Source organism: Nyctibius grandis, chromosome 8 (assembly GCF_013368605.1).
Source record: "Nyctibius grandis isolate bNycGra1 chromosome 8, bNycGra1.pri, whole genome shotgun sequence".
Lineage (NCBI taxonomy): Eukaryota > Metazoa > Chordata > Aves > Nyctibiiformes > Nyctibiidae > Nyctibius > Nyctibius grandis.
In genome coordinates this window covers 1267835-1291734 of record NC_090665.1, presented here as the reverse complement: position 1 = coordinate 1291734, position 23900 = coordinate 1267835, and the positions used below count along the sequence as shown (strand labels likewise).

The 23900-nt window shown below is 41.9% G+C and overlaps 1 protein-coding gene across 1 annotated transcript in view; it reads left to right on the top strand.

Moving 5' to 3' along the window:
- PLCH1 (phospholipase C eta 1) overlaps positions 1-23900 on the top strand; it is a 62858-nt gene that overhangs the window by 24840 nt on the left and 14118 nt on the right. Inside the window, exons 4-12 of the mRNA XM_068406362.1 lie at positions 833-962; positions 3758-3928; positions 10063-10156; positions 13135-13338; positions 14924-15044; positions 16611-16782; positions 19612-19719; positions 20156-20317; positions 22451-22522. Coding sequence (XP_068262463.1) covers positions 833-962; positions 3758-3928; positions 10063-10156; positions 13135-13338; positions 14924-15044; positions 16611-16782; positions 19612-19719; positions 20156-20317; positions 22451-22522 — 1234 coding nt within the window. The remainder of the gene's footprint in view (positions 1-832; positions 963-3757; positions 3929-10062; positions 10157-13134; positions 13339-14923; positions 15045-16610; positions 16783-19611; positions 19720-20155; positions 20318-22450; positions 22523-23900) is intronic.

Below are 23900 nucleotides of genomic sequence, written 5' to 3'. Positions count from 1 at the left end.
TAAATACAAAGAACACTCTTCCCTCAACAACAACAACAAAAAGCAAACAAACAAAAAACCCCCAAACAAATAACCAAACAACAAACCTATCTTGATTAAACTTGTAACCTGTCTTTTCTGCCATGCAGAAATCTACAGTGGTCACTTGTAACTACTCCTTCTGGAGAATGTACGCACTTCAGGTGTTTTTAATTTGTGTTTTCAGTGTTTAATTCTGGTACAAGACAGGCACAGATACATTTGGGGGGTATATCACATGCTCTGTTGCACGCATACTCAGCTTGCTATATTTATCCATGACTTTTCCGAGCTGCTGTATGTTCTCTACTGGTGAAACATCACTTCAAGTCTTGTTTGTGTTATCAAATGTGGCAGCTGGGAGACTGCAGACAAAATGACCCTGTACCAGTTCCAAGTAGTGTAAGAACTTAGCAAAAGCTGCAAAGGGATGTATGTGCAAAGAGGGGGTAAAAGGTTTAGATTAGAAAAGTGATTAGAAAGTGGAGAAGTTCAAGCAGAATGAAAGGAGAAGTGGAAGATGATGTTGGAGCAAGCCCAGCAATGTTTGAAAACTTAAAGTACATTCTCAGAGGAGAAGCTAGTAGCAGAAATGAGAGCACATGTGTGTGAAGGTGGATTGAATAATGCTCAGTTCTTCTCCCTGGAAGATGTTAAGGTCCTCTGCTAAGGAGAACTATCCCCCTGTCCAGAAGAACTGGGGCAGGATCTTGTTCTCCTGAGTTCAAGTCTTGTCCCTTACCTGCCCAACCGCTCTGCCTCCCTCCTCTGTGAGGAAATCACCCTCTTGTACCTTTCCTTGACACGCTCGCAGCTGGGTCAAACAGACCTTTGAGGAGGCTGACAAGAATGGAGATGGCCTGCTGAATATTGAAGAGATCCACCAGCTGATGCATAAACTAAATGTTAACCTGCCCCGCAGGAAGGTCCGGCAGATGTTTCAGGTTGGTGGCCTCTCACACACGGCGTTGTGGTGGTAAGATAGTGCCAGTTATGGTCTATTTCTGGCCAGATCCAGGACAGGATCTGCAAGTTGGGACTTAAGCTCTGTCCTTTCCAACACCTAACAGACCTTTTCCAAGTCTTAACTTTTTGTAGACAAAGATGCATCAGAACATTGTTTTAATGACATGAACCACACAATTTATTAATGTTACTTTTTCAGATGCATTATTGTTTTCATCTCTGTGAGATGAATTGTTCTATGCTGGCATTGATGGACAATGATGTTACTCCGTTTCTATTGAAATCTTCTTCCATTTTCTTTATGGAAAATTGTTTAATAGAAACTAGCTTTATGAAAGTAATTAGTTTTTGTTTTAACAACTTCCTTTTACTTAGCCAGAATCAATTTTTTACTTCTGTTGTCAGAAAACAGTTACCATTTTCCACCAGCCCTAGTGTTTACTGGAGGAAAGGAAAGATAAGCCAAGGACATAACGGAGGGCAAAATAAAATTTTCTTAACTCTTCAAAACTGGTACCAGCCACAAGCTGATTTGCTATAAAACATGGGGAAGTTGAAGAATCTGCTTTGTTTGGCATAAAATCTGCATTAGAGGTATATCTGTGGAGTATAAGGTACTCCCCAAAGCCTTGAGAAGTGTGGAAGCTGGTGGGGTTGTGTTGCAGAGGTGAATTTGGGTTGTGCTTGTTCCCACAAATTAGAAATGTCATTTAAGATACATAGTAGATATAAAATGATATAAAATCTCATTCAACACTAGAGAGCTGGGAATTATTTTCTTCTCAGCTTACCGGCTGTGATCTGAGTTTCTAGCTCAGATGACAGTAGTGGTAACAAGGTGTAATGAAGTGCAGCTCCCTGAGATCCTCGGGTTTTGCTGATGTTGTTGACTGCTGCAGGAGAGGCAGAGTTGTGGAGCCATGTACTGAGAGGAAGAAAATGTAGTTCACTCAACACTTTTCACGTGTCTAGTAATGAAGTAGGGCACTAGCAACCGTCAGCCTTTGTATAATCAGAGCAACTTTTGGTTAAAAATAAACTAGTTTACTTATTTTTATTTTGCTGCTGTTGCTGCCAACCTATACCTGAGTTAATATCCTAGACTCTACAGGCATGGTTAAAGTTGTTATGGTCGAATAGAAAAGGAGTGTTGATGGTTTGTTTAGTGTTAGTCATTCAGGGCTCAGTCCTAAAGGCCTTACCCATGAGCAATGCTTTGTGCTAGCAGTCCTGTGGGCTTCCAGGACTTGACACAGGATAAAGGGAACGGCAGAGTAACTGGGACAAATCCTCACCCCTCCATCTAGCTGCTCTGCACTGCTCTTGCACTTGATCTGCTTGGGTGGTGCTGTTTGTGTGACTTGGTGTTACAGGTTTGGACATGGCACAAGCAGCCCCAGCCCCGAGGAGCACCTGTGGCTCCGTGGCGGTGGCCAGGCCTAGGAAGCAGTCCTGGTCCTGCCCCTGGGAACGGAGTATGGGGCTGCTGCTTGAGTTGTGTGTATGTACTAGGAGTCACTGGTGTAAAGATTGGTGCCTGTTCTAAGAGGTGCTTCAAAGTGGAGTGGTTTATGTGAAGGGAAAGTAAAACTGGGTCCTTGGAAAGCAAAGCAGGCCAGAGAGGTGTTCATTGCATCTGCTGTTAGACAAGCTCCTCTTCTACAGAAGTGAGGCTGGGCACCAACTAGAAGAGCTCTCTTGAGGAGGAAGAAGTGATAGCAGGATGAGGATACCCTTTGCCTGGAGAAGAATGGATATTTGGTGTACCAGCGTAGACAAGCCAACAGGTTCAAAGCCAAGTCACTCTTAAAAGGACTCTGCCCAGAAGGTGTTCTGACCTGAACAGAAGGAAACACCATTTTTACCAGAATGTGACTTGGGAATGGCAAGGGGGCTTATAACTACAGGGAAAAAACATTACATACAGCTGTGAAGGAAGGACATTGTTCACGTGAACAGTAGCACATTTCTAAACATTTCACACTTTTATCTCTCCATTATCTGCTCACAGCCTCAAACTTAGCAAGTGTTGTAGCTTCCCTGAAGTTCATTTTTCGTGGAGACCTACATAGTGGTTGACAGCAGTTCTCCAGAATATATTCTTTGTTTTGAAAATCCAAAGCAATCCTCTTAGGCAGATGTTCACAGTAAAAAGCTTGTATTAACATGCATTAAGTACTGTTTTCTTCGCTTCCTACCTCTGAGGATAAACAAAAACTGCCATCAAGACTGGGGCTATTGGGCATATATTTTGGTGTGGAACCTATTGCTGCTGCAGACTTTTCCCCCCTGCAGAGTGCTGACAGGGGGCTAAGAGCATTGCAGTTTGAATTAATGTAAATTTAAGACATTGATATTGTCCTGAATGTTTTAAAATGTCAGACTCTGTTGTTAGAGGAAGCCGCGGGGTGAAATTATTATGTTCCTTGCTATGTTTTAATCCAGGATAACTGCAGGCCATACAGGAGAGTAACAGAGATCAGAATAAAGGCCAGGGTGAGCCTCTTTACATGGGAAACAAATTCAAAACTAAAGATGGAATTGAGGCTTTTAGAGGGAACCTGTGGCTTTAGTGTCGTGACTGTTTTCACCCAAAAATCCAATAGATGGTATTATCATTTTGCAGTTATTTTAGCCTGCTAGGATTTGTGTCTGAACAGAATCTTACAGACTAGAATTTATTAAATTTCTGTTCGTGTACATAAATCTTGTTCTGCTTTGTTCCCCAAATTCACCTGTTTAGCATGCTTACCTGAGTGTCTTTATGTCTTAGGAAGCAGACACAGATGAGAACCAAGGAACCCTAAATTTTGAAGAATTTTCGGTGTTTTACAAGATGATGTCCTTACGTCGAGATCTCTACCTGTTGCTTTTGAGCTACAGTGACAAGAAGGATCACCTCACTGTTGAAGAACTTGCTCAGTTTCTAAAGGTGGAACAAAAGGTATGGGAATACTGTGCATCCATATATATGTACATATAAATACATTTGTGTATAGGGAAAGAATTCTATGGAAGAGTTTAGCTTGGGGCAGGGGGGGAAGAACAATGTTGTAACAAAAAAAAAGAGATGCTTTGTTGTTTTTTAAATGCTTCTAGATTTTGAACTTGTTCGGACTCTGTGGCAGGAGAAAGGCAAGTGTAGGGCAATGTGGTTAATGCTTGTGAGTTTATAAAGGCATTCAGGTAACATTCACACTTCGTTACAGCTGATTATCATGTCTTAGCATGGTTGCTTTCTCTTGCATAGCTTGTCTGGATTGTTTATTGGTGTTGTGGGGGGATGTTTATATTTCAAGGAGATAGCTTTCACGTGTAAAGGTCTTGGCCTTCTGCCTTCTTTCCCAATTTTTCTTCAGGGAAGTCTGTTTTCCAGGCATTCCTCACAGATGTGTGGGGCTTACAGAAAGCAAATGTTGTGTCTGAAGGTTGCACTTCGATCTGAAGCTTCTCAGAGAGAAGCAATGGGGAGAGGTGGGGTGGGGTTCAGGGAGCTGCAGGAACAGACGCACTGAGAAGGAATTTAAAAAAGAAAAATAAAAATGAAAAGAAGCGTAAGTAACTTAAGAAGCAAAGTTGGGTCAAGATTGGAGATTTTCCCCTGATGTGCTTGCGAACAAACTTGCTGAACAAAAAAGTCTAGCCCTTCCTAAATATGCTCCTCCAGTGGAGATTTTCATGCCCATCTTGAAAGAGACTGAATTACTGCAACAGTTGTCTGTGAAACCCATGGAGAGAACGTGTACACTGGACAGTGAGGAACACAGAAGGACCCTTGTGATCTCTAGGGCTCTTGTTTGCTTCTGGCCATTGGTCCTGGATTGTTTGCTCACCCTGTGCGTCCTTGCAGAGTGTTGTTCCAACACAACCTCATGAAAATAAATACGAACATCCCAACCTCCTTGAGCTTCCTGGTTCCAGATGCTGTGTTGTGCCTGCAGTCGTTGGATAATCTCCTGTGCCATTCTGGGATCCTGCCTGTGGTGACTGCTTTTTCTGAGTTATCCCTACCATAAAATCTCAACAGTCTGTGCTGTTTGGCTGCCGAATTTCCCCCTGTTGGCCACTGTGGCAATTCCCTGGCACGTACAGCCCCACAGTTCTTTCTTCCTCCCCCTTGAAACATGGAGCACTGTCACGTCACTGATCTCGGTGCGATAGCCTCAGCATACAGATTCCTGCAAGCAATCTGGCCCTAGCGATTCTGCTAATCACAGCTTTAAAGCACAAAATGTTTTTGTTTTTTCCTTTATGCTATTGCCCTCAGTCTTCTGAGCTCACTGCTTTTTCCTTTGTTTCATTTCTAATCACTGCCTTCTACTTGGGTGCCCTTCAGAGGAGCACCCTTGACAGCAGCAGCAGCAAGGTTGACACTGATGAGAAAGCAAAGAAGTGCTCCAGGGAGGACATGTTCATGGAGATGCTGACGTGCCCAGGAACAGCTGAAGAGCAATGGTATGAGAGGGCACTCAGGGACCTGGAGCAGGAAGAAAAACATGTGAAAGAGGCAGAAGAGCTGTCTTTGTGGGTGCACAAGGACATTATGAAACCACTGATGCAGCAGAAAAACAAGTTGACTGTCAAGTCTGGCATACTGCATCCTCTCCTCTGTCTACATGCTACTCAAAACGCTGAATGTGGTCAGGGCTATCAGCTGTAAAAGCTCTGCTCAACATTATCCCCCTCACCCCCTGCAAAAAAAAAAAAGTAAGAGCAACATCTCTTGTAGATGAACCTCTCGGCAGCATACTTGAGAAGCACCTTGCACTATCTTTGCCTCTTCCCTCTGGTCTTCCCACTTCCCAGTATTAACAGCAGATTTACCCTTCAGTGTTTTCGGAACACAGACATGATAACAATGTCCTCGGGTAAGGCAGGATTGCCTTCAAAAGCTGGTAATGGTTCAAATCATAATGCAGCTCTCAAGTGCCTTCAACCAAACAGCATTTCCATTTTGCTTTTGTCTGGCTGCTCTGTGGACAGCCTGTCCAACTCCATCTGCTACTCTTTTGGCAAGACTTTTAAATATTCTGCAGCCTGAGGATAGAACAAAAGGGGTTTGGGTTTTCTAATTTGCTAAGCTGGTGGCTTTTTTTCAGGAGAGCTCCCTGTTGCCTTCACCTGAGAGCTTGTGAAACAGATTGTTTCCAATTAGGTGCAGTTAAACTCAGCTCATTGCTATTGAAATTGCAATTACATGGCTTCAAATGTCAGACGAGCAGAAAGTGGGCTGGTTTCCTGGAATGACTTCTGGTCCTGCAGTCCTCTTGGCACAAGTGGCTGTGAGGGCGGAACATCCGTGGATGTCCAGTTATGCCTGACTGTTGTCCCTTTGGGAGTGTCCTTTATTAATAAACCAACATCGCTGTCTGAGTTGGTCCTTCCCAGAAACTAATCTCCTGCTGTATGGCAGATTGCTTCCACAGCAGGATCTCCAGGCTCTTTTGACTGACAGAGCTTGTCTCATGCTTGTCTTTGAGTAGTGGGGCTTGGGTGAAATAGGCTCCACAAACATCATCTTCCCTGTTAAAGAGCAGCTTTGCAGTTGCTAGCCATTCTGGACCTGCATCGTAGAGTGGGTGGCCTCATTCTGCCCTGGTCATGGGAGCCCACAGCGATGGTGCCCTGTGCTCAGGGGTCAGCCAGCCTGCGGCTGTTGTCTGATTGCTGCTGCAGCGTCTGTCCTCCCCTCCTCCTGTCTGCTGTATGCATATCACACCAAGTGCTTTTGTTTCAGTCATAGCAGAGACCTTTTTGACTCTTGTGCTGATGGTTTTATGCAGTTGCAAGGCTGCTTTGCTGTTACAAACCTGAAATATTTAGTTTTCATTTACTGAGGGGGAGGTTTCCCACGTGCCTGCTTGCCACCTGCAGCCTTACCATGGATCACTTACTTTGCAATACATTTTTCATCTGTCCTGAGAAAAAGGACAGCCGCTGAGATCTTGCCTTCAGCAGCGTTCTCTGCATGCTCCAGGGTGTGCTGCATGTTGTGTGATGCGCCCCGTCGTGCTCCCGAGTGACAGGAACCAGATGGAAATGTCAATACCACGCCATCGAGTTGGTACCAAGCTGGTATCTTCCATGGTTAAAAGGGCTGCTGCTGTATGCAGCCCAAATGAAACTAGTGGCAAAAATTAATGCCTCTGCTCTTTTAATTGAACTGAGGAGGAAGTAATTTTATAACAATTACACCTGCAGAACATGCACATATAATTATGTAAAGCTTTTACCTAATTATTCAATACGGGTTAGTGCATTTTGAGTTAAGCCTGCTAGAGGGAGCAACTTTACTCTTATTACTTATCTACACTAATTATACAGTGTCACAGGAATAACTAGTGATGTGGTAAATAGTGAAAATGTGACAAAAAGTCATAAGAAGTGGGAATTAAGTACACTTTTAGAAAATGAATATTTTGAAACAACTCTACCTGCTCTCTTGGAAGAAGTTTTAAAGGAATATAACGAGACAGTATATGCCAGGAAATGTCAGTATGTGTTAGGTGATGATCTGAAACAGTGTGTACTGAAGGATATCAAGAACCAGTGTCCCAAAAGGAACAGGAAATTATAAGAATATTAGTGTTGGTACATGGACTTTAGAGTGAGGAGAGACCGTGGAGCTTGTTAATATCAGACAAGGCAGACAAGACCTGATCATTCTGCCTGGTCAATCCTTGCTGCTTTCTGCAAAAAGCCCCTATTGCAGCGACACAAACTCTCAGCTGGAAAGCAGGCTGCTGCCTTCCTCCTCTCTCATGCTTACACAGAAGGATAATCAGTATACTGATTTATGATAACTCGATATGTCATGACATTTTACATTGACATCTTGCACTGGAATTGGAAGAACGTCTTTGCTTTGGTTATTTATATTTTGCTTTTTCTTACAGAATGATTAAGTGTGAACAACTAAAGCCTAAACCACCAGAGCACTGTTGGCACACTGGTGGGTTGGTGTCGTGTCTAGGAACACCTGTCATTAGCATTGTACTTTTCTAACTCCTCCTTCCCCTGCCCCTTTTTTTTTCCCCAAACTTCTCTTCTTCTTTGCATTCCTTTCTCTTATTTCCTTTCCCATCAGAATGGGAAATGAGAACAATTCCCATCCGTAGCCTGGGGGCCTTTGCAGAAGAGGGCTCTCCCATGGCCTGGCACTGCAGATGACGTTCAGTTTTTGGCAATACAGTCTGACCTGCTTCCAAGGAGACTGGGGAAATCAAAAGTGTTTTCTCCCTTCTTTCTGCTACCCCTTCACTGAAGATTAGGGCTGATGTTGCTTTTTTGGTAGTTTTGTAGGATCTTATTTTAGGAAAATTAATTGCTAGTTCATTTACTTCAAAACCAAGGTCCTATCGGTCATTCAAAAGCTGATACTCTTTTAAAAAACATATCTGCATCAAATTAAAGCTTTTAACCAGGAATATAGCCAGTAACCCCGTATCTAAGAGATTCTGGAAGCTTCACTCTTGCCCGTCTTCAGTAATCCGTGTATCTAAATATTCAGCCATCAGCAATGATCATTATTATTGGATATTATTTCTAGTGGAATACTTTAAAGCTTAATGAAAACAAATATAAATTAGTAGCTGAAGTTATCTCTTAAGGTACAGTTAAAAAGCACAAATCAGTGGACTTTTCCCTTAGCAGATGCAGCTTTGGACTAGATGAGACGTTTTTGTTGCTAGAGCACACAAGTAGCCTGCCACTCAGCCATCAAGGAGCCATGGGGGATAATAAAAAAGTTAATTCTAGCCAGCTCGTGCAGAAGAAGGGCCTGCTATGAACAGTGTTTGCAATCAAACAGCAACATCTACTTGAGCTAGGATAATCAGTTATTTTCTCTGCTGAATTGTTCTCCTTCCTGTTATCCTGTATAATTCCTGCAGGCATCTCGTGATTGTTGGATTAGCTAGGAGATATAAAATGTTTGGAGAAGGAAATGGGCTGAGCCATGCTTCCCCAGTGCAAGAATAAAAACTGGGTGCTGATGCTGGGAATACTGAGCTACGGGGAATAATGGAAAGCACCAATTCATCAAAGGCTGCAGATGCAGCAGAGTAAATGAAATTGGTTTTGCTGTCTGAAAGAGAAGTCCATTAGTAAGAGAACAGTTCATGGAGGGACCATTTTTGGATTTAAACAATAACTATTATGTAATCTGCAGGATGACTAACCTCCCTCCTGCCTGAAGCAGTCGTGTTAAGAGATGACACACTAACAGAGGGACGCATGCTCCCTTGCTTCCAGACTGCTCTGTGTGTCAGGGCGTTAGAGCTGACTTTGGCAAAGGATGCAGAGTGCAAACAGTGAACAGAATAATGGTTCAAATAAGCTGCCAAAGGGTTTAGTGTCGTCATTGCCATCCTGTGATGATATTAGTGGAGAAAATGAAATACACCTAATGTTAGTTCTCACTTTGGCTCTCTACAGCTTAGAGGGGTTGGGGGCGAGAAGAGATGAGTGACAGAAGCTACTTCTTTCCTTTAATTTTAGAGGAAATATAAGTGTGTGGTGATACTCTGGCCCCACTAGTCACTTAGGACTTCAGTTGTGGGCTAGTTGAAGCTGATGACACAACTCTTGTTTGTTTCAGAACTGCTGTTTTTCATTTCAAAATCTAATTATTTATCTCATAGCCTGTATATTACAGTGAACTCTCTTGGAAGTAATGAAATCGCAGAACTGGAAAATGCATGAAAATGAAATCAAACCCTCCAAATCTTTTTTGCATGTTTAAGTAGATTATATTAACGAATATAACTTCATAGTTCTCATTTCAGCACTGTTGCCCAGTACAACCATTATTAAGTGTGCTTAACAGCTAATTTTCATCTCGCTCCTATTTTTCTCCTCAAAGGTAAGAGCCATGAGGCTTGTGCAGCACTGACAAAAATCAAACCAAAATCTTAGTCCTTTTACAGTAGTGTTACTGAACTGTCCTGTTCATATTTGACTGAACTCAAGGTTTGATCATAAGGTTTTTCAACTGGACCCAGAGGCCTAAAGTAGATTTTGACATGCTGGTGACATGGTAGAAAAAATAAGTGCACCAACACTGTTGTTTTTGTGCAGATGAATAATGTGACGCCAGAATATTGTCTTGACGTCATACAGAAGTTTGAAGTATCAGAAGAAAACAAGAAGCAGAATGTTCTTGGGATTGAAGGTAAAGTTTTTGATTTCAAAATTAGTTTTGTCTTTATACTGTAATAAGACAGAAAAGCTGTAACAGTGATTTGGTGTAGCTTATAATATTTGACTGTGATAGCTACATAGAAGATCAGCAGTCAGTGACGTAGGTGCATTTTTGTGAGACATGGGAGGGATAAGAGTAGGTGGAGTGAATTAGCAGCTAGTGTTGCACAGCAATACATCATAGCCACCATACACTAATGTGTAAGCCTTAGGCTTGCATGAATTTATTGCTGTCTATTTGGAAAACACAAACATAAAACATTCTATACCGTGTATTTTATACTATAGCCTGTTCTAACTGAAGTAATAACAGCAAAGTTTTCATTCTGCTCTGTCTCTGTAGATCTGGAATTGGTCCTGTACAATCCTTTGATTTATGCTTATGTGAAATAAAATATGGATAGTTGCATTTTCTTTGGGGTTTAATACCTTATTTACCTTGTTTGCCAAAGCAATTGTAGATGGTATATTTATCCAGAATCCAACTTAGTATCAAATCAAAATCTGAATTGGAATGAAATAGATTCAATGATGTGGCGTGTTAATTTATTTGCCCAGAAGATATCCTTCATGAAGCAGCATAATTTACATGGTGATTTTGGGGTAGGGGGGAGGAGAAATCTTCCTCCTCATGGTACTTAAACCCTGGATATGGCCTCCCAGATCTTAAACAAGCTTCCAGTGTGACCCTGGGCACTGCACTTAAACTGCAATAAGGAAAGCAAATGAACAAGCTATGGCATTTAACAAAAATACTTCTGAAAGCATTTCTGTTCCTTTTAATCTTGCTGCTGCTTCTTGTATGTTTGAGTTGCTTTCAGGTTGGGTATTGTTTGCACTGTCCTTTGGAAATATTTTACATTTCTCATTCTCAAAGGAGGTATTTTTAAAACTTTCTCTATTCAGCACTGATCTGATTTATAGGGATATAAACCAAGTACCATCTCCTCACATAAACTTGCAGCGTAGAGAAAACTAAACTGGAGTGAAATTGGCTAGAGTAGGGAATTGGCTAGTACGGGGCCCCTGCTCTGGGCTGCAGTGCAGCCCTTTGGGAGGCTGCTACCTTGTCTACACGGTGTCTTACAGCAAAAGAGTGGCACTGGGACAGCCAAAGCGTCAGCAGTAAACTTGGGGAAAAAACCCATTTATTTCCAAGCCAGGTTGTCAGTTTGGCTCCTGTTTCTGTCCTGTGATCTGTATGAACTGTCAGATCTTTCTTTAACTTTGGTAGGAGTGTGTTCTTCTGTTTTGTTCTTGGTGCTGTTGCTACCTTCTGAAGATTGCTTCTCAACTTGGGACCTGTGAGGCATCAACAGCAGCACAAAGTCCTGGCAGATCTGTAGAATATCAAACCCAGACTCTCGCAGGCGTCATATCCTAAATCTCTTCTGTTGCCCAGTATTTCACAGAATCAATCAGGTTGGAAGAGCCCTCTGAGATCATCGAGTCCAACCATTGCCCTGACACCACCATGGCAACTAGACCATGGCACTAAGTGCCATGTCCAGTCTTTTCTTCAACCCCTCCAGAGATGGTGACTCCACCACCTCCCTGGGCAGCCCCTTCCAATGGCTAATGACCCTTGCTGAGAAGAAATGCTTCCTAATGTCCAACCTGACCCTCCCCTGGCCAAGCTTGAGGCTGTGTCCTCTTGTCCTATCGCTGGTTGCCTGGGAGAAGAGGCCGACTCCCACTTCACTACAACCTCCCTTTGAGGGATTTCCTCTGCCTCCTCTTATTTACAAGACGTTGCACTTGTGATGGAGCAGAACAGGATAGCTCTTACCTGTTACCATCACAAGGGTCCATTGAAGGAAACACGGTGTGCATCTCAAACCCTTTGCATCTTGCTGAACATGATGCTGAGGTTCCCTCTCACCTACCCAGTGATATTCCTCTAAGGGGTCACTCGCCCTCAAAGGCACAATTCAGCATCCCAGGGAATGCGGACTGATGCTCCCCAAGTATTTCACCCAGTTTCTCTGTTATACTGACGCTTAACAAGAATCAAGAGAGGGGAGGGGATACCAGTTTAAGAAGGAGAAGGAGGAAAAAAGTTTTTCTAACAGTAATGACTCGTAGTTTAGCTGCATATTGTCTGTTTGCAGTAGCATCTAGATTAAGAGATTCGTTTTATCTCACGGAATAATTGTGAGGGAGGATATTTTCTTCCACCAATTCTAACAAAACCAATAACACCTTCTTCTGTTGCAGTTATTAGCGGAGTGGTTTTGTCTGAACTGCAGAAGGCAGTTTGAGCACACTTGTCTTAGTTTGTGCACTGGATTTGGTGTAGGGAGCTTCTCCAGGCTTTCAGAGAGTTTTCGCGAGTGTATTTTTGTAATCACCCCGTTTGAGGGTCTGAATGAAACATTAGATCTGAAAATAGGATGGGCAGTGGCGGTGTTGCTCTGTGGGGTTTTTGGTCTTCTCATACAGCTACTATTCATTACCTTTATGCTTCTCTTAGAATCCTACTTTTTTTTTTGCTGTTGGTTGTTAATTTCTGAAGAGGCTTATCTCAATGTCAGGTTTCTCAAATACTTTCTTTTTTTGCAGTCATAAATGTGTCTTTCTAGATTATTTCCTTTTCTAGTTCAAAACTGTTTGAACATTGTCTGGGGATGAGGGTTGGATCTTGGGATCATGTTCTTCTCAAAGGTATCAGCACTTCCATAGGCTTCAATAAGAAATACCTGTGTGTGTGCCAGCAGTGGACTGAGTCTGTGCAGCCTCTGCAGTTTGCAGAGAACCAGGCAAGCCACAGACAGCAGTTAACATGCTGAAAACGTGGCATACAGGAAGATTAATCCCTGCTATGTGATTCAGTGGTTTTGGAGGCAGGAGTTAGCACTGACAAGCCTAAACAGAAGGAAGTGTTGAGTGCAAATCATTTGCTTGGCAAGATACACTCCATCCATGGCAAAACTGTTTCTTTGTTCAAAGGTTTCACCAACTTCATGCGCAGCCCTGCTTGTGAGATATTTAATCCACTGCATTGCGAAGTGCATCAGGATATGGATCAACCCCTTTGTAACTACTTTATTGCTTCATCTCACAATACATACCTGACAGGAGACCAGCTGCTGTCCCAGTCCAGAGTGGAGATGTATGCACGAGTGCTGCAAGACGGTTGTCGATGTATTGAAGGTATATTTTTAGTGTAACTTGCTGGTTGTGGGAAGTATGATGGCTGTTTCTTTTAAGGACAAAGTCAGTGGCAAACTCAAAGCATTAATGCTTCACTGTCTGATTAACTTCATTGGTAAACTCCTGTTTTCTAGCAGTCTAAACAGGAATTTTTCTATTGGGAATGACCTTCTCAGACAAACTTCATAGACACCACTGGTTTCTCCTACCTGCTGCTGTGGTCTTATGATTTTCTCAGTGCCAGTTTTCCGTTGGCCCATGTTTGTGAAGCATTTTTTTGTTGCACAAGCCCTGGTAAGGCACAGGGCAGGCATTGGTTTTGGATCCCTGCAGTTCCAGCCAAGCAGCCCTGGCTGTTCCGCTCTGCGGTTCCCCTGTGCTGGAGGTTACTGCTTCACAGAAGTGCTTCCTAATCTACATAGCTCAGAATGAGCTGGGCCAGCAAAGACCTTTCTCTTTTATAAGCTGAATGGGAAGGCAGATGTTTGCATGTGCAGTTCCTCCTGCGGATGCAAAGGGAAGATTAAAAGTGCCTGTAGGAAGAGGACAGGTGAGCAAATGGTGACTTCTATCAGCACAGCTGTGGATCTGTTTCTGTCACCATCTTAGAGCTGAGAAGCTTGGTTTTGGTCTGCCACAATAGGGGTAGGATGCTGTTTAGTTGGCTGGATGCTGGTGGAAGAAAACAAGGTGCTGTTTGTCTGATAGCCTGGAGATTGCGTTGGATTCTTGTTTGAGTTCTGCATGATTTAAATAATAACAAAACATTAGTATTTTTCTTTTCAAGATTCTGGATGGAGTAAAGTCTTCTGACAAATTTAAACTCAATGTTTTTATGACTAGTATTACAAAACTCATCTCTGGAAGAACAATTTGTTAATCTGAATTTAAAAATTAATTAGAGAAGGTGAACCTGAGAAAATTGGGTAGTCTATCCCTGTACTTTCCCTTCTGTAGGAACGTTCACTAAAACACACAGTGTTGTGTTAATGTGCTTGACCTCAAAACTGTTGTGGACACTGTACAGCCTAGGTAATAGCTCTGTAGCTTTCTCTTTGTGAAGTGTTTAACTTCCTGTAGAGGCAACAGTAGTGACAAGTTTGGTGTAAATCCAGGGTACAGTAACTCATTAGGAAAAGTATTAGTGTCCTAGTCCATTCTACATGGGATGGATTTGATGCTACTTTTACTGTAGTCAGTTATAAAATTGTGAGTTTAATTGAGAGTGGGAAAAGACTAAATTGGTTTTAAATAGTTTGTCTTCAGAAGCAGAAGCTGCTTTCTCAAGGGATAGCTGTACACGTTATTTGACCTGTTACACCTTTGGAATTTTATATATGAGGAAAGAACCTCGGTTTAATATAAGGGGGAAAAAACAGTTTTAGGTTGCAGATTTCTCATTTGATATAAGACAAGACTGTCATGTTAGTCTTAACTCAATTGGTAGGTTGTAATAGATTGAATGAAGCTTGTTGACACCTGCGTGGCTGAGCAGTGTACATGAGTTCTGCTGGCAAGCAAGATCAGCAGAAATGTGTAAGATCACGGGCATCTCTTAATGCATAGCTTTTTTTTGTCTTAATAGTGGATTGCTGGGATGGTCCAGATGGAGAGCCAGTAGTGCACCACGGCTATACTCTTACTTCTAAAATACTCTTCCGTGATGTGGCAGAAACTATCAATAAATACGCCTTCATCAAAAACGAGTAAGTGTAGAGTCAGTCGTGAAGCTACACCCGTCTGTTTTGTGTAGTTAATCCCATGTCAAAATCAACAGTCAACATCAGGAAGTGCATATATTCCTTTAAACACATTGAGAAATTATGAAGTTGATTCTGTTCCCCTGTTTATTGCCTGTGTCATATTTATTGTTCAGCTGCATGAGCTCTTTCTATGAATCAAGTTAGAAATTCAACCTCAGAAAGACCTTTCATGCGTTGTAAACTCAGTAATACTTTGAACAGTCTGAGACTGTTGAATATCTACAGATTAGTTTGGTCCTTTGTTCGAACAGAACTTCCTACTCATATCCATGGGGAAATTCTCCTTAAAAATCAATGCCATAATATTCTCTACCTAAGAAAAATACTTTAGTTCAGTAGGAAAATTGAAAAGCTGTCTCATGTAGTATGAGGAAATATTGAGATTTGGGGTAATGTTCAGATCCTATTTTGTTTGTCATGGTATTATCTAACAGTTTATTATTAAAATCATGGAGTTTAACCATATATACACACAACTGTCTCAAATCATGAGTGGGTGTGGAGAATTTTGAGTAGTTTAGAGAGAATAGAGGGAAAAAGCTAACTTCTATTTACGTTAATAAAAAAAAAAGTGACCCAACAATGGGCGTGTGGAATAAAAAAAAAAAAAATTAAAAAAAAAAAAATGTGAGCCCAAAAGTTTGATGATGTTGATTAGAAATAGGAGCTGATGAATTCAAAACTGAAAGATGTGGCTCTTCAGTTGGTGTGTAGTGGGGCTCTGGGGTTCCATGCCGTAGGATTCGGGGGCTGCCAAGAGTTCAGAAAACAGCTGGGCAAATTTGTGGGAGAAATAGGCTATTATATACAGAAGGAATGTTTTTAGCTCAAGAAACTTGAGCTGCAAATTTGTGGAGCCTGGGAGAGTATTCTGGAAAGTGTTGCCAAATAGTTCTTCTTCTCCAGAAGAACTTCTCTTCTTCTGAGCATCTTCAGGGATTTGATCTGACTCACTGTAGCTGCACTTACTAAGACAAAGTCAAATTGTTCATGAAGATGAACATGATGAATTGTAGCTATCAATGTTCAGAAGATGAACAGAGAGGAGAGAGCAATTCCTTTGAATCTGTTCATCTTGAAAAGCTTTTCTCAAGGCCCAGCTTGCTGATCACTTACAGCTTATGAAGACTTTGTGTGTGGCTTGCAAAGGAATAGTGTAACTTCTGCTCAGCTACACAGAACAAAAAGGCTTTGCGTTGCTGATGAGCTTTGTCGCAAGTTTCTCTGTGCCTCATGCTCAGTGATCATCGCTTTCAAACTTTGTCACCCTCTGTGCAAGTGGGTGGGGTTGGAGAGAGAGGGCAGAATCACCTGTAGGGACTACCTGAGGGATTCTGACAGAGCAGGGATTTGGGAGTTCCTGTGCAGAGTCCTTCCTCCCAAAGTGCGTTTGTTTCCAGGCTACTGCCAATGCAAAAGCAAACTGCTTAAATTGGTTTATGTGGTAAGATGTGCAGGTCTTCTCTCTTAAAACACAGTTATGACCATGTCTGGGCGTTTTATTTCTAGGTTTCCAGTGATACTGTCCATTGAAAACCATTGCAGTATTCAACAGCAAAAGAAGATCGCTCAGTACTTGAAGGAGATATTTGGTGACAAACTCGACTTGTCATCTGTAAGCACTGGAGATTCCAGGCAGCTTCCTAGCCCTCAGAATCTGAAAGGGAAAATCCTAGTGAAGGTAACTGTCGGCGTGTTCAAAACACAACACAAGTCAGCATGGGGTATTTATCGTAGGTTTTCTTTGGCTTTGGAGAACCAGTTCAGCAGTACCGTGTGGAACAGTACAGGTGCACTCAGCGAGTTCAAACTCTGAGCTTTTCAGAGACATTGAAACAGAGTTTACCTTGGGCTTGGTGAGTGTCCTGGAGTACGTCTGCAAGTATTTCAACAGGGAGGTGATAACGACAGCAGTGGAAAGTTAGTTCTTTCTGTTTCTTGAGCATCTTATCTGAGAGCCTTAAAGTCAGAGGTGCTTATTTTTAAATCTTAGCACTGAGTCAGGAAAGCAGAAAAATAATATAAAATGCATTGTTTTGAATAGAAGGAGCTGTGACACAGTTACCTGAACCTGGTATATTTTCTCTTTTTTGAAATTTGTCTGATTTGTTATTAGGGGATATTGTTCTGTATGGTTCATATCCCTATAGTATCTAAACGTTATCCTACAGTCCCTCCTTGGACAAAGTACTATAAAGGTGTCTGAAAATCTCTTGTGTTTTCTTGCATTTCCCCCTCACCCTGCTGTGAGCAGTAGTTCATGAAATGAAACTATTTTCACGGTTCATCAGCTGTGTTTATGAAAGAAGAGCACTTGAGAAGGTAGCTGTAAGGAACAGCGAGAGAGGACCCCCTTGAGCCCTGTAGTTAGTGTTGTGTGCAAGATTAATTGTTTGAGCCTCTCAGTGTAAATGGATCTGCTCTGAAAGGAGTTTCAAAGACCAGTATGGATACAGTAAGAAAGAAATGCAAAGCAGGCGTTGGAAAGGATGATTAATAGAGTTGTGGCTTATTAGATTGTCTAATTTACTTTGACACATGGGGGCAATTACTTCACTGTAAGCTCTTGAGATACTGTTTTTTCCCCCTGTGCCCTCTGTATCAAGCTGGCTACAAGGATTCACAATTTTGGTTTGAACATATTTCAGTGTATACTACAGAGCTGACTCTGAATTAGAAAACCTTTGAGTGCTCAACTGTGATTTTGAATTTCACTGAATTGGTTTCCTTGTGTAACTGCTAGTTAATGAACTATGCAAGCATGTAGTGTTGGTGTTTTAGGGAGTCAAACAACATAGTATGTAATGTCAGTCATGTGACGTGACCTGAAATTTCCTGGCTTGAAATACTATGTCAATGCTAAAGGCAAGAGAGGTGTGGTACTGTGCTGTTCTTACATGAACTTTTGAGCTGCTCTCCCTAGCACGCTTGAGGTTGGAACTTCAGTGTGATTCTTCAGCTAACAGGGCTTGAAACCCTGTGAGCAGTTACAGAAGGTGTTGGAGCTGAGCTCACGTTTTCAGAATGAGGAATATTATTTTAAGCATCACAGTATCTTTTCACAAAGCCCTGTCTCCCATCTCCTGCTCAGTGTAAGCAGCCCTGTTGGACAAGGTAAAATCATATTTAGGGATCAGCGTCTTGTTGAGAAGTAACCCAGTTTTTCATCTTTTTGCTATTATTTTGCTCTGTTTTATAAATTTTCCTTTGAAATACAATATTGATTCATTAGCTAAACAATTTCAAGTAATGGCATAATTTTCATCTTCCTAGTGTATACAAAGAGTAATTCTAAGAACACTCATAGATTTAAGCCAGTATAAAGGTGCCAGCGTGAAGTGAATTTGACCCACTCGTTAGCAGGGCAGCAGTATTAATTCCAAAGTGCAGTCTATAAACCAGTCCATTTCTGGGGAAACCTGAGTGCAATTCTTACCTACCTCTGTCACTGATGAAACAGGTAGGCTGCAAACATTTCTGCAGTCAGTGAGAAAGACACAGAAGTAATAACACACCAGTTTAATAGGTGATTTATTAAGTAGCAGACGGTCAAGCAAGAGGCAATGGCCATAAGTTACAGCTTGGCAGGTGCAGATTGGATGGCAGGAAAAGCTTTTTCAGCTGTGGTTAGTGCAGCATGGGAAGAGGCTGCCCAGAGGGCTGGGGGAATCTCCACCCTTGAAATTTTGCAAGACTCGTCAAAACAAAGCTCATCTGGAGCTGGTGATGATCCTCCTTCAGTGGCAGGTTGGACCAGAGACCTTCAGAGGTGCCATAGCCAACATTTCCAAGGTTCTGTGATTGGGCTTCGCTATAAGCGATCATATGGGAGAATTCAAGACATTCTAAAAAGGATAATTGATCTGTCAGAGCTTTGTTTTGTTTTTTTAAAACCAGAAGTAGCCAATAACCTCTGTTGGATGCTCACCACTCTGATCAGATATTGGAAACCAGACATGGAATTAAAGTAGTTCCTTTCTAATGTAGGTGTGTGACGTTCACAGTACTGGCTTAGCAACTACTTTTGGATTGCTGCCTACAGCCTTGCATGAGCAGGCAATATTAAAATAGGCTTTGCTGCTTCCTTCCTGTTGATGGCTGCTTGTAGCAAGTTCTTTTGTGGCTGCATTTTCTGTTCTGATGAAGAGCCTATAACAAAATCTCAGCTTCTGATTTTTTAAGTATACAACAGTCTGCTTGCTAAGAGTAGGCCTGAAATATCTTACAGTCAACTCAAAAAAATCTTTTGGACACTTGCTGACTTGCTCCAGAGACTGGCTGTTTTTGGAACAGCTTGCAAGGATCTTTCAGTAACAAACTCTTCCAGAAACACTGGAATTATCACCTGTGATAATCTGGATCCAGTTTGCATGGGACTCTCTGAAAACAAATTCTAAACTCTGGTCACAATTTACGTAAGGAATAGGGGAGGAATGGGCTATTTTGGTCTTTGTACTACATAACACTGCCCATGTGTGCATTTATTGTGAATGTGTTTTCCTCATTTTAGGGTAAAAAGTTGCCATACAGTCTTGGAGCAGATGCTGAGGAAGGAGAAGTTTCAGATGAGGACAGCGCTGATGAAATTGAAGATGACTGCAAATTAAAGCCCTGCTATGTATGTGCATATACACAGTTCCCATACCTGTTACATCTCTACATTTCTTACATGCACGCTCCATAATCCTGCTTACAGTCGTTAGTGGATTAGAGTTTTTAACTTTGATTTCTAAGTCAAGTCCTTAAGATACAGAAGTTATATAATTCCACATTTAGATATGGAATAAGATTGTTTGGAAGTGCACACTTTGTCATTTAAATCATATAAATAGCATTTAAGTACTTCAGGTACACTAAAGGAAAATGGAAGTGGCAGTAAAAGCCAGTAGAAAAGGCAAAATCGGGCAGGATTATGCAAGAAGCTTTTTCTTGCACAGAGAAAAGAAATGGTGGGAGCGCTGCGTGGCCTGAAGCGTGTGTAGTGCTCCCTCAGGCTGTCCCAGAAGTGGTGGACATAATAATCTACTTTAACTGGGTTTCTTAATGTTTTTCAGAGTAATGGTGCAACTCAGCACCAGGTGGAATCTTTTATAAGAACAAAACTGGAATCTCTGATAAAAGAATCCCAAATCAGGGACAAAGAAGATCCTGACAGCTTCACTGTGAGAGCGCTGCTAAAGGCGACTCATGAGGGTTTAAATGTTAACCTGAAACAGGTAGGTGGGCTCTTCCCCTTCGCACGCTCTGTTGAGTATTAGACAATGCAACGTGCATTGCACATTTTTCAGATGAGAAAGCTGATAACTTATGAACAACTCTGAGAGTTTGTTTTATCCAAAATGAAAACTTGGAACTATTTTAGGAGAGTGTCTAATAAGAGAATTCAAATGGTCAAGTGTGAAGAGTGTGTTGTTTCAGTATGTTCTAATCTGGTTTATTCCTTGCAAGGCTTGGAAGCAGCTAATTCAGTAAGTACCAATATTGGAAGCATGTATTAAGCAATTTGGTTTGTGTCTAGGTTAATGGGGCAAGATCCTTTTTTATTGCCTTGGTCCTGTCAAGACTGGCCGTGATAACTGCTGATGGCTGTTCTGTACAGCACTAAAACACAGGATTGTGCCTTTACTGCCCTAAGCAAGGTTCTGGTTTTTCATGCCCAGAGTGGTATGTTTCTATTCCTTTTTGACATCAAACTATTTTTGTAAAGCAGTAAGATGTATCAGAGTATTGATTAGATTATTTGTCAATAGACAGTTAGTACCTTGAATCCGTGGTTACGGTACTTTCATCTCGAGCAGATGCAAACCCCAGTTATGTTTAATTAGAGTGAGTTGTTCTGTGGGGGATGTGCCTACTCTGTAACTGGTGTAGTTTTAAAGGTCAAGTACATGTAGCTTTGCTTTCTGCCCATCTTCCCACTCTGTAGGGTTTATGTAGTTCCTCAGCCTCTTTCTCCGAGGCTGGACCTATGAGAGTTTTGTCTGAAGCCAGGCTTGACTCAGAAAACATACTCGGCTTGTGTGGATGCTTGAGACATCTGGTCAAAGCTGCCTTGGGGTGGGAAGAGGCGGTAAGAATGCAAAGGATGGAGCCATCTGACCTGACAGAGAAGTGTTATTTTCAGACTGTGGCTTTGCAGTGTGAGAACAGTCAGCTTGCCTGTTCCCTTTGGCCTTCACGAGGTCAGAAAAGTGGGATTTCAGAGAGCAAACTCCCCGTGTTAGTAAATATGGTCAGATGTGAGCCATTTCAATATGATTTTGAGTTAGAATAATTACATTTGATATGTTCTCTGGTATCTGGAAAAATGATTGGCCCCTAGGTAGCATTTGAGGGGGCAGGGAGTTTTGTTTAAAGAATGCAAATTTCCATAAGGTGTTTGTGTTGGATATGGTGCCTGAGATTACCCATTACATGTCATTGACATGACCAGAATACTAAAAATAGTGCAGTAATGCAACTGCATTACTCAAACATCTGTCAGTTAATAATATAAAGTGCTAGAATTTTCTAATTGACTTATTAAGGAACATTTAGAGATCTCTTCCCTTGCTGCAGCAGTCCTGTGTGAGAATACATTGTATGTGACTGTTGTTTTCAAGGGTCTTAAAGTAATACATAGCTGAACAATTAGTAATAATAAGTTTAAACAACTGGAAAATTAATTTTTATCAATTGTTGACCTGGATGGGAGAAAACTAAATGGTTAAACGTTGTGATGGTTTGGTAACTCTGTAACTCATTAGCTAGCTTTGTAATTGATGTAGAAATTGATGAGAAAGGGATTTGTTGGGAAATTTTTCTACTTTTTTTTCTGGTCAAATCTCATTTTCCTTTAGTTTGTCACTGATGTGCCTTTCATTTTTTCAACGACTTGCTATTACTTAAAAAAAAAAAAAAGGCAAGCATTCACAATGCAAGTTTATGTACTAATCTCCAGTAATTATCAAGTGGGGATGTGGCAATGTGTACAGTACTGTCAGTCAGGATTGAGACTAGTTTGGATTTGCTGTTGAAACTGTCAACTCTCTTATCTGAGGGAGACAAGTACTTTATCTGCTAAGGTTTCCTTCTACATTTTACAGAGACTTTCAGCCTGAGCTGGGAACAAAGCTCTGAATGCAGATACAGGGGTTATTGACTTTCTTGAACCTGAAGAAACCATCTAGTGCCCTTATGGTTATATAGCCAGAAGTGAATTCCAACTCAGCACTGAACAGGGAATAACTCGAGTTCATAGGAACTTATATTAGGCTGAATATAGATGTCTTTTAGAGACTGTAGCAGGCTCCTTAAAGGTACTTCTGAAGGTCTCTAGTCACACTTTTTATTGCGCTCTCTCTTCACAGAACCTGGACACGAAAGAAGGTGGAAAAAAGTCTCATAGTCGATCATTAATGAGCAACTTCGGTAAACACAAAGTAAGTAAAATGACTCAGTTTGCTGTTCTAGGTCTGACAGCATTCTAGAGACACTGGGTATGTTTTACTGCTTGAGACAAGCATGGTGTGTGTGGGGGCAGTGAGGAAGGGCTGTGTGATTACACTTGGTGTATTTATTGCTGTTAGTAGTATGGAGAACCCTTTAAAGGTGATCATGCAAACTCAAAAAAAAAAAGTCTTGCCTGACAAAAAAGATCATCTTTACTAGTGATGTGCAATTGCTGATTTTCTGATGAAACTTGCAGCAGCAGCAGAGCAATGTAGACAAATGCCTTGGTGTATTCTTGTTTTCCAGAGCTCTGTCCACACAGCTGACAATGTTTGTTTCAGTCACAGTCCAGTTTCACCCTGTTTCATACCCTGAGCAGTGCTATGCAGAGCGTGCTCTTACTGGCTTTCCACTTGCTTTAAGGGACTGCTGTGACTGGGTACTGGCTCTGGGCCCCTGCTTTCTAAAAACGTGTTCTTTTCTGATCTCTTCATGGTTTTGCATATAGTGTTTATATGGTTGTGTAGCTGCTAGGTCAAATTGTTTGCTTCGCTGGGTCTTCGCTGTGGTGGCTCTACTGAACCAAGCAAGAGCTAATACAGTTAAAATGGGTGTGAGGTTTCATTTTACAGCTGGACAGACAGCAGCCACCAAAAGGGACAGTGCATCCATGTTTCCTCCCATTCCCATGTCCTGCCAAATGTGTTCCTGTCATCTGCTTCCCCTATTCCCACACTCCCACAGTGCCTTGGATTTATTGAACGTGTAGCCTCAGCATGAGCTGGTTCAACTGAAAGCTTCCTTCCTCACGGAGTCAATTAGCAGCCAAGTAAATCAGCAGATAGACTTGTCGTGAGGTGTGCAGCAGGACTGCAGCAGAGTCACTGTGCCCCCAGCGGCTCCCTCTGCCCCCAGCCTGCTGGATGCCTGTGTTCCTCTTCAGCACTATCCACGGTGAAAGCTGCAGCCGAGCAGGGAGCACACTCTGTAGCTGGTAATCTGAGCAGCAGTTTAGGAAAAATAGCAATTATGAAATACTTTACAGGACTTAATCAGCCACCAGCTCATCTGCCCTGAAGGCAGCTCGGAGCCATCCTCGCCTCCCAACTAGGAGCCATCAAAGATTCTCCAGGCAGACAATAGCAGGACTCATGTTTACACTTTGATTATAAGCTTATATTGGTTTAAAGTGGTCATATTTCTTTCAGCAGCTCTGGCTAAGGGCACATTAATCACTCAGTGTGTGTTGAGATCTGCAGGTACCTGTTGTGCATGATAGCAGACACTTCACATTGTAACCTCTGCTCGCTGGTGGGAAAACAAATGCTGGGGAATGAGATGTCACAGACAAAAGTCAGCCACTAAAAA